Source organism: Triticum urartu, chromosome 2A, assembly GCF_056163025.1.
Source record: "Triticum urartu cultivar PI428250 chromosome 2A, HENAU_Tu73, whole genome shotgun sequence".
Lineage (NCBI taxonomy): Eukaryota > Viridiplantae > Streptophyta > Magnoliopsida > Poales > Poaceae > Triticum > Triticum urartu.
This window is the reverse complement of record NC_141874.1, coordinates 767,434,954-767,445,974: the sequence shown is the minus strand read 5'-3', so window position 1 is coordinate 767,445,974 and position 11,021 is coordinate 767,434,954. Positions and strand designations below refer to the sequence as shown.

The 11,021-nt window shown below is 45.4% G+C and overlaps 1 protein-coding gene across 1 annotated transcript; it reads left to right on the top strand.

The window, feature by feature from the left end:
* The first annotated feature begins 390 nt into the window (after positions 1-390).
* Positions 391-5,439, top strand: LOC147988115 (uncharacterized). Its single transcript, XM_087542612.1, has 5 exons — positions 391-2,859; positions 2,959-3,112; positions 3,237-3,256; positions 3,367-3,450; positions 5,179-5,439. The coding sequence occupies exons 1-5, from the start codon at positions 391-393 to the stop codon at positions 5,437-5,439; spliced, it is 2,988 nt and encodes a 995-aa protein (XP_087398738.1).
* The last annotated feature ends 5,582 nt before the right edge of the window (positions 5,440-11,021 follow it).

The following is an 11,021-nucleotide window of genomic DNA, read 5'->3' as shown; positions in this document are numbered from 1 at the left end:
ACCGTCTGTCACAAACCCTTTCGAACACGGTAATTAATGCTCTTGCAAATATGGGAGGGAGCAGTGCGATTCTTTGTCTGTCTATGATATGGTTTGCTGATAAGAAGAATGAAAAACTGGTGCAAACGCTGGTTTCTAGGCTGCCTGACCGTGGGGAGAAGCTGAAGAAGCAGATACACGATCTGGACGAGAAGCTGACGGTGATCGAGTCCTCTCCAGAGTCGTCGTCGATGATGTCCAGAGGGAGGGCGCCTGAAGTGATCTGCTTGGATGATCAGAGCCTATAACTCTGAACCTGAAGTAGAGGGAGGGCGCCTCAAGGCTCCAGGACCCGATGGCTTCCTGGCACGTTTCTTCCAAAGAAATTGGACTGAGATCAAAGATGATATAATGCGAGGTGTCCTTGACTTCTTTGAAAAGGGTATCCTCCCGGAGGGGATCAACGATACGGTGACCGTGCTTATTCCTAAAGGGAAAGATCCTCAGACACTAAAGGACTACAGGCCCATCAGTTTGTGTAACGTCATATATAAGGTGGTGCCGAAGTGTTTGGTCAACCGCCTACGCCCGATATTGGATGAAATCATTTCCGAGACACAGAGCGCCTTTATATCCGGAAGAATGATCACAAATAACGCTATCATCGCGTTCGAATGCTTCCACAAGATTCAACATAGTAGAAGTGAGAGAGATAATTATTGTGCTTACAAGTTGGATTTGGCCAAAGCATATGACAGGGTGGATTGGAACTTCTTGGAGGGCGTGCTTCTGAAAGTTGGTTTCTGTAGAAAGTGGACCGGTTGGGTAATGCAGTGCGTACGGTCGGTGAAATATTCGGTGAGGTGCAATGGATCTTTGCTGGAGCCGTTTAGTCCATCTCGAGGCCTTCGACAAGGGGACCCCCTCAGCCCATACCTTTTCCTTTTTGTTGCGGATGGTTTGGTGCATCTACTAAAGAAGGAGATGGCAGAGAATAACTTGACTCCTATCAAGATTGCGAGAAATAGTCCGGGTATTTCAAACCTTCTATTTGCTGATGATAGTTTGCTTTTCTTTAAGGCCACTTTGGAGCAAGCCAAATGCATCAAGAGAGTCTTGGATACTTTCCAAAAGTGCACGGGGGAGCTCCTAAGCACAAGCAAATGCTCTCTCCTGTTTAGTGAAAAGTGTCCGGCTGGAATAAGAGAAGGAATTAAAAGTGTCCTGGGTGTACAGTCTGACACGTTTGAGAGTAAGTACCTAGGACTGCCAACCCCTGAAAGGAGAATGAAAGATGGCCAGTTCCAACCAATCATGGATAGATTTGGAAAGAGGTGTAATGACTGGTCGGAGAAATTCATGTCTTATGCGGCAAAAGAGGTCCATGTAAAATCCGTGGTACAAGCACTACCAACCTTCACCATGAGTGTTTTCATGCTGTTTAAAGGGTTCTGTGACAAATATGAGAGATTTATTAGAGAGTTCTGGTGGGGAGAGGAGGAGGGACATAGGAAGGTACATTGGATGTCTTGGGAAAGGTTGACGAAGCCAAAGAGGGCAGGAGGCATTGGATTTAGGGACATGCACCTCTTTAATCAGGCCCTCCTAGCTAAACAAGGATGGAGACTCATCCAAAATCCAGATAGCTTGTGTGCGAGAGTGCTCAAATCAAAGTATTATCCCCATGGCAATATCTTGGACACCGTGTTTGCATCGGATGCCTCACCGGTCTGGAGGGCGATTGAGTTCGGGTTGCAGCTTCTAAAGAAGGGCCTAATCTGGCGAGTGGGCGATGGAAAAAACATTCAAATCCAACGTGACCAATGGCTTCCAAGAAAGGAGGGTCTCATGACTGCAACATTCATTAAGAGGTCTCGCCTACGATGGGTTAACCAACTTATGCTTCCGGACAGGAAGGAGTGGAATGAAGAGCTAATTAGACAAAAAATTTACCCATTTGACGCTGACGAGATTTGTAAGATCACTATTCCAGCTTCGGATGCAGAGGATCAAATTGCTTGGCACTATGAAAATAATGGAATATTCTATGTAAGAAGCGCTTACAAGTTAGCCGCTGCTGGTGCAGGGCAGGCAAACAACAACCCTTCCAGCTCCTCCAGGGACGCAAATGACCGTAGTATTTGGGACCTCATCTGGAAAGCTAAGGTCCCAGGTAAGGTCAGAATTTTTGGATGGAGGGTGGCAACTAATACGTTAGCGACAAAAGAAAATAAACGGAGAAGAACACTTGAGACAGACGCCACATGCAGTATTTGTGGAAATGGCAAGGAGGATGAGTATCATGCGGTTATCTCTTGTACCAAAAGTAAAGGTCTCAGATTCGCCATGAGGGAAATCTGGGAATTACCTGCAGAAAATAAGTTTTGGTACACGGGTGAGGACTGGCTTCAAGTGCTACTGGACTCTGAAAATGAGGATATGCGCGCCAAAATTCTGTTACTCCTTTGGCGCTGTTGGCACTTGAGAGAGGATTGCATTCGCAAGGAGGGAAAGGAGACAATCAGAGGATCGGCTAAGTTTCTGAAGAAATACGCTGAGGATTTAAACAACACTGTGTCTTCTGTAGAACTGACAGAGGGGAAAGGGACAACAGTTTTGCCTGAATCAATATCCAGGAGACCTGCTGCGCTTGACGTGCAGTGGTCGCCTCCGGTGCCAGGTACTGTCAAGCTAAACACTGATGCTGCGTTCGAGATAGGTACAGGAGCGGGTGCTGCCGGTGTGGTTGCTCGGGATCATCGTGGCCTAGTGCTCCTGTCGGCATGCAAAAAACTGCGAGACAGTAACAGTGTGGAGGAAGCCGAGGCCAGAGCGGCATTGTTTGGTCTGAAGGAACTAGCCGGGCTGGTTAATGGGCAGGTAGTCCTTGAAATGGACAGCCAAATCATTGTGAGTGAGGTGTGTGCTCAGATGCCCTCACGGTCTGCATGTTATGGGCTAATCATGGATATTAAACAGGCCATGACTGCTTTCTCTGCATGTGAGGTCCGACATGTGAAGAGAGGGGAAAATACTTTGGCACATGGACTTGCGGCGCTGAACAGAAGCACTGGAGACCAATTGCTGATCGCTGAAGTGCCTCCTAGTTTACGATCTTTGATGATCTCTGAATGTACTAGTTCCCCTTGAGTAGGCCAGCCTACTCTAGTTCTCAAAAAAAAGTAGAACTGCTGCTGCACTCTTTTGTTGGTCGGTCACTGAGGTGTGACTGAACTGCCACCCTCGCATTGTTTTAGCCGCGCAGTTCTCCGGCATTGTAAATAGTAACTTGATGGATGATTTGTGGGTACGACTAGGAGGGAGAGATGTTGGGTGAGTTTAGTATGTATTCACACCAGCATTTATCAATTGGCAAAAATTACTCAGATCTTGTTAAGCATGCGAAGCAGCACGAGCAAATCCTCCTATTCTGGTTCTGTTTGGTTTCAGTCACCTGAAGAAGAAAACATGGTCAGTAAAGCAAATTTGACAAAAGAGAAAAAAAAACCCTGAGTTTCGACTAAAAGCACGCAATGAGGTGTAGTACTTGTGAGTACAAAGTTTTTCCAAAATGCCATCTATATGAAATTACTGTAAACATCACAAACTTCTTACAGAAATATTAACACGCCAACATTCTGCACAGACTAAGCACTTGAATTACACCCCCTAAATACAAGGACGGCTCAGATTAGCTCATACTTATTCATAAGAAAGGGCATGATGGTCATATTTAAGAAACTATTGGCCTCCCGTATCCGTATACGCAGTAAGCCCGCGAGCTGGGCCGGCCCATCTATCTTTTTTTTCTGATTTTAAATCACCAAAAAAATTGTGAGAGTGACAGATTTCGAACCAGCAACTTCTTGGTTCACAGGTTGACGTGATTACATACCTCTTTATCATTACTAGCACATATGCCCGTGCGTTGCAACGAAAAAAATTAATCTCTTGTGCAAGCAGAATGTCCCACAACACTGGATTCACTATGAAGAACATACCGCAACGCAACATCGTTCTACAAAATGAACATAAAAAAATATGATGCAATTTATCTCTGTTCATATTTTCTTTGTCGGGCATAATCTCCCATTGATTTCATTTAAGTATAATCCTTCCTTTAATTACCATGACATCCTCACCCGTTTTAGTCGGGAATCAAATCCTCCCTTTTCTAATTTAGCAGCCCCAACACATTGAAGCCTACAAATCCTTCCTTTTAATTATCTGAGCTTTTACCTCAAGTCCTTCCTTTAATTAGCCTCATCTATTTGAATATTCTATTTATTAAGACCACAATCTTTCTTTTAATTATTCCATCGATTTACCCGTAATCCTTTCTTTAATTAGCCACACCTGTTTAAATATTTTATTTAAGCCCACAATCCTTCCTTTAATTAGCTCATTCACTTAATTAGCTTGCTCTAAATATGAGGACTGCCACTCGTATATTTAGAGTGAGTTGGGATTAGTAATGTGAATGCTGCATAGGTTGTTGGTTGTTACATGGAAGATACAGACAGGAGGTTCGGTGTTCAATTCCCACAAAGTTTATTTATTTTGACCCAATTATTTTTCGTGATCTCTATGAAAGCCCATAAAAGGCCCATCAACATACAAGTACCTGGCCCAGATCGCTTAGCCCGTGTACGAGCCAACAACACGGAATTTTAACATGCACTTAAACCAAACGAAAAGAACTAAACCAAACCAAGAATACCTATTCCCTTTAATAGTAGGTATAGATATAGATTTTCTTCTTTCCTCCTTTCCTTTTTTGTTTTTTGTTTTTCCCTTTCTCCCTTTTTACTTTTTTCTGGTTCCTTTTTTTCTCTAGTTTATTTTCCTTTTCCTTTTCTTTTTTCTCTTCCTATTTTGCTTCCTTTTTCTTTTGCAATTTCTCTTTATTTAAAAATCAAAGATTTTTTTAAAAAATTGTGAACATTTTTCAAATGGGTTATTTATCCTTTTGCCCTTAGTGGTGTCCATGTGCTTAGTTTTGCCCTCAGATGCGAATTGTGCTCGGTTTTGCCCCCAGTCCATGCACAACAACTATGACGAGGCCAAACGGCCATATTTGAGTCCATTCCGTCTGCCGGCGTTAGTGGTTGTGGGTCCGGAGCTTACACGTGGGACCGCGTGGACGTGGGTCCGGAGCTGACATGTAGGCCCGTGCAACTAAATCCCCAAATCATTCAGCTCACTCCGCCCATCCGCCGGCCGGCTGTCCTGCGCTGCCGCCGCCGCCTGCGCCGCGGCCAGCACCTGCCCTGCCACCAGCTGCACGGCCTGCTCCGCCGCTACCGTCCTGCGCCTACACTCCACGGCTACATGCGACGCCCACCACCTTCCTGCGACGCCACAGGTGGGGCGCCCGCCACCTGCTCGACCCGCGGCGCGGCCTCCTTCCGTGCACCCGGACAGAGCGCTCAAAGGTGGGGGGCTGCTGGAGCTATTTGAACTAGGAGGAAGAACGCTAGGGAGAAATGGCGAGCAGCGGCGACCCCAGAGTATTTGGCGAGGCAGGCATCGGGCCGGAGATCCGCCGCGTCCACGACTGGGTTCCCGAGGGGTAAGTCTCGCCTCTTGTTTAGAATGAGCTTAGTTGTGCATTTGAACACTCGATTCGAGTAGGTTTGCCCAATTAGTGTGCTGATTGTGTCTCTGTTTTTCGCCGGTTAGGATGGAGTTGCGGTTTGCTTTCATGGTGCACATTAGAAGGGACCGGTACATGTTCGATGCAAAGGATAAGAAGAAATACCAAGGAGGTTTTGATTATCGGTTGCCAATGGCTAGTAATTGGAGTTTCAGACAATTTGGGGAGGTAATTTGTAGCCAGTATCCTTGGGGTTTGCTTGATGAAGTGGTATACAAATACTATGATGGGGAAAAGAATTGGGTGACAGTTAGTAATGATGAAGAGCTAGCTACCATGTTTGTTAGGCATAAAGAGAAAGATAATTTTCATGTGAGGCTGCAAGTTGATGTGCTTGAGCAGGCATTTGGACCTAGGATGACGGGTGCAACATCTTAGGGAGAACCAAGTCATCGTAATGGCATCTCTAGCCAGAACAATTCAGTTGGTGCACGGCGACGTGGTGGCTCGACAAGTGTGGGCAACAGCAGTAGGGTCCCCCTTGAAGTGGAGCCTGAGGACTACAATTCTGGGGTTGATGAAGAGAAGCTATATTCTGATGTTATTCGGAATTTACGACGGGCACCTTGGACTGAAAACCAAGATGAGGCTCACAATGCAGTCCGTGTGGATGATGACGCGGTGGGTGAGGACGAAGACCTTGCAGCTGTTGAATGGGACCCTTTGAACCCTCATATGGAAGAAGGTACTGTTTTTGCATCCATGAATGAGTGTAGAAATGCACTTGTGACATACTGCATCAAGGTAGAACGTACTTTCAAAGTTGACAAGAGCGATCAAGTACGTTACAGAGTGCACTGTCCGACAGAGGGTTGTCCATGGAGGCTACTCGCATCTAAAATGCGGAATATCACTAATGTTCAGGTCAAAGTGAACTAAGCACACATGTCAGGAATCAACCCTTAGGAAGGATACAATCAGTAGAGCCAAGTCAAGATGGGTGGCAGAAGAAGTAAAGAAGTGGATGAAAGAAAACCAGCAAGTGGGTCCAAAGGAATTGCAGAAGAACATCAAAGATAAGTTCAAGATAGATTTACCATACACGAGGTTGTTCAATGGTAAACAACATGCTATGGATTCTATTTATGATAACTAGCAGGAAAGTTTTCAATTGTTGTATTCATTCAAAGGTGAAGTGGAGAGGACAAGCCCAGGTAGTATTTAGATATTGATCACCACACCGTGGAGTACACATTCAGGGGAGTGACAAAGACCAAGGAATGCTTTAGGAGGGTTTTTGTCTGCTTTGAGGCTTGTCGCCGGGGTTTTTTGGCAGGCTGCAGGCCTTATTTGGCTATTGATGCCACTTTTCTCACAGGGAGGTTTAAAGGACAGTTAGTAGCAGCTTGTGCAGTTGATGCACACAGTTTTTTGGCAGGCTGCAGGCCTTATTTGGCTATTGATGCCACTTTTCTCACAGGGAGGTTTAAAGGACAGTTAGTAGCAGCTTGTGCAGTCGATGCACACAGTTTTGTATTTCCAGTTGCCTACGGTGTGCTGGAGACAGAGTCTGAGGAGAGCTGGACTTGGTTTTTGCATAATCTGCGCCAGGCTATTGCACATCCCAATGGGTTGGTCATTCATACAGATGCCTGCAAAGGTTTAGAAGTGGCCGTGGACAATGTGTTCCCTGGAGTAGAGCATAGGGAATGCATGTGTCACCTTGCTGCAAATTTCATGAAGAAATTCAAAGGAAAGGTGTATGCCGACAATTTATGGCCAGCATCTTTGACTTGCAGTGTGAAGAAGCACAACTACCACTTGAGGCAGTTATACATGAATACCAAAGTGAAAGAATACTTGGAAACACACCACTCCAAGTTATGAGCCAGAAGCCAATTCAGTGAAGTGAGCAAAGTTGACTATGTGCACAATAATCTAGCAGAGTCTTTCAACTCAACGATCCGGAAACTAAAATGTCATTATGTTGTGGATTTGCTTGACAGGATAAGGATAGAATACATGCAGAAATTTCATTATCGTGCAGGAATAGCCAAGGCAAAATTCATGGGCCACATTATCATCCCTGCCATGATGAATGAACTGAAGCAGAAGACAACAGGCTTGGAAATGAACATGACTCTTTGCTCGGGTACCACAGCAGAGATATCATATTTGGATAAAGAGAAGAGGGAATGGAGATATCCAGTGGATTTAGAAGCTAGAACTTGCAGTTGTAGGCAATGGCAGATAACTGGGTTGCCATGCATTCATGCCTTGTTTTTCATCACTTCTCTCCCAGGTCCAGCAGGGAACATACAGCAGTATGTGCATGATTACTACTCTGTTGCAAGGTTCAAAGCCACATATGCTTATGCCTTGCCTACTATGGAGGGAAAACAACAATGGGACATGGTGGACCCTGGATTCAAGCTTTGCGCTCCAGTTCTGAAGAGAGCAGCAGGTAGACCAAGGAAGAGTCGAATCAGACCTCGCAGCGAAGGAGCTGGACTTGGAGCGAGGAAGCGTAAGTGCACAAGGTGTGGTGGGTCTGGTCATTTTGGTAACTATTGTGATAACACAGTAGATCCAGCGTTCGGAGAGAGTTTCGATGAAGGCTTCGATGAAAATGTTGGTCAGCAGCCGGTTGCCTCAACAGATGATGAAAATGATGGTCAATAGCCGGTTGCATCAGATGAGGATTTTGACGAGGTTCCAAATGATGATGGTCCAAAATATCCTCCAAATAATGATTCAAGTGAGGCTCCAAATAGTGATCATGGTGATCCAAGTGAGGCTCCAAATAGTGATCATGGTGATCCAAGTGAGGCTCCAAATGGTGATCATGGTGATCCAAGTGAGGCTTCAAATGATGATCCAAGTGAGGCTCCAAATGATGACCAACCTTCTGTTGTTGTGAGTTCTGCTAGGTATGTAAATCTTGCAAGAGTCAAATACTACTGTACATTTATCACTTGACATGATCTCATTACCGTTTATGTTTTGCACAGCTCTATGATAGGTTTGAAGAAGACGTGCAAGGTACCGACAACCAAGAGGAGAAGAGAAGAAGCAATGAGCACAAGGTGCACGAGGAGCAAAGTGATGGCAAGAAGCTCAAGGAATAGACAGAAGCCCCAACGCTATATGTGAATAATTATGAAACATTATGAATAAGGGATGATGTTGTATTATGAAACATTTATCACTTGACATGTTGTATTTCTGTTGGATGATGTTGGACCTATGTTAGAAGTATGTTTGACATGATGTTTAAATATCTGTTGGATGATGTTTGAATGAGCACATGGTTTTTCCTTTTTTTGATTTTTTTGAATTTTGTTTTGCTCATTTAAATTCTGGTCAAACCTAACTTTGACCAAGATTTAAACAAGTCTAAAACATGAAAATGAAAAACTAAGCCTGGATCCTTCTTAGTCAATCCAAAATGTAGCTGTGGTGAGGTTTTTGAAATTTTCATGAAAAATGTGCTAAAAAGAGACCTCATTTGTAAGCAAGGTTTTTTTCGACCTTGTCTAAATCAGCCAAATAACTTTCCTACACATATATTCTATATATACAGACTATGTGCACTGGTTTTTCCATTTTTTGATTTTTTTAATTTGTTTTGCTCATTTGAATTCTGGTCAAACTTAACTTTGAACAAGATTTAAACAAAGTGTAAAACATCAAATAAAAAACTAAGCCTGGATCCTTCTTAGTCACTCCAAAATGAAGCTGTGGTGAGTTTTTTGAAATTTTCATGTTCATTTCCCCAAAACACTTCTCTTCACTTCATACAAGAGAGTTTGAGATACTCGAGATATCACACAATACACATGAACTTATCGTTTAAATGTATGTAAACCTTGTTTATCAACTTAAATCGTTAGTATATGACATAAGAAGACTATGTGCGCAGGTTTTTTATTTTCTCTTTTTTATTTAATTTATTATGCTCATTTGAAATCTGGTCAAACATAGCTTTGACTGCTCCAAACCCCTCCCAAACCCCGCTAACCCTAGCGCTGAACAAGGGCCGTTCATCTAACCCTAGCGGCGATCAAGGGCCGTCGATCTAACCCTTCTAGAAGGAATCTGCGGGGAGGAGGGGGTGATCCGCGAGATGCAATCTGATTGGCTGGGAGATTGTTTTTTTAAACAAATACCGGGCGCGCTGGATGGACCGTTGGGCCGTCTCATTGTCTGGGCCTGAGACCGCAGTAAATAGCCCGTCTCAGCCTTTCCAGGCCTTGCATGCATGGGAGGCGGCGACGTGGATTTGCATGCGTGGGAGGCGGCGACGTGCATGCATGCGAGCGAGGCGAGCGAGGCGCGCTGGGCGAGCTAGGCTAGCGAGGCGAGCTAGGTGGTTCAGGGTAGTGGTTCAGGGTAGCGATTCAGATGCACCGCCCGGTCAAAGAGCTATGCAGTGATTCAGATGCACGCACGCGCCCCATGCATCGTTTTCGTGCAAAAATTTAAGAGTGCAAAACGTAACGGATACACACACACGTCCGGATACACACACGCGTCCGGATTCACACAAGCACCGTTCTCATCCTTTCTCTCTTCCTCTCCCACCCACAGGCCTATAAATGGGGTGCCTCTCTTCCTCTCCCACCCACAAGCCAGATCTGATCCATTCTCTCCAACTTCAAACACCCAAGCGACCGAGCCCTCCCCAAGCGAGACCAAGTGAAGATGTAGTTCAACAGGCCGACCTTCAACCGTCCGCCTGTCGTGCCGGAGCTGTGCTACCCACCGGGCGTGCTCGTGGAGAGGGAGCTCCGTGTTTGGGCTATTTCAAGGTGGAGGGGTTCCGTCGAACTCACCTGCGCCTTCCTCGGAGCCGGCTATGCCCACCTCCCACGGGGCTCGCCGAGGATGTTCACCCTCAACGAGGTTCGTGACCGCAGCGGCATCCTCCTACTGCTCACGGTCACCTTCACCAACCCATTTGACGCGCGCGTGCTCCTCGGCCAAGTCTTTTGGTGCAGCTGCGAGGCCATCTTCTTCACCGTCTACAACATCTACACCAACTACGAGCGCATCTTCCCCGCTCCAGGCCAGATGCACTCCCTTCCCTATGACGAGGAGGAGGAGGTGTGAAGATGAAGACGGTGTTGAAGGGGCGCGCGCGGCCAAGGTGGAAGAAGGAGGTCAAGATGAAGATGTTCAAGCCCGGAGTCAAGCTCGTCATGTTTCGTTTTTTATTTTGTTGCTTTTCTATGTCGTGTCGTGTCGTGTCATGTTTCGTCATGTGTCCGTGAACTGTCCGTGAACTTACTATTGTAATGGTACGGTGTGTTCCATCTTATCTAAGTTATTAGGGTTTATTATGTGTGTTAAAAAATGTCCGTGCCCAAACATATCATTTCTTCCCTAAACAAGTCATGAAGTTCGAGAACTTGTGGTTTTCATTAATGAAAATCGGAGGGGGTGA

Coding starts and splice junctions, on each gene's coding strand:
- LOC147988115 (XM_087542612.1), top strand. CDS start 391: ATGCGAGGTGTCCTTGACTTCTTTGAAAAGGGTATCCTCCCGGAGGGG. Junction 2,860..2,958: donor CCGGGCTGGTTAATGGGCAG/GTAGTCCTTGAA, acceptor GATATTAAACAG/GCCATGACTGCTTTCTCTGC. Junction 3,113..3,236: donor ATCTTTGATGATCTCTGAAT/GTACTAGTTCCC, acceptor GCATTGTTTTAG/CCGCGCAGTTCTCCGGCATT.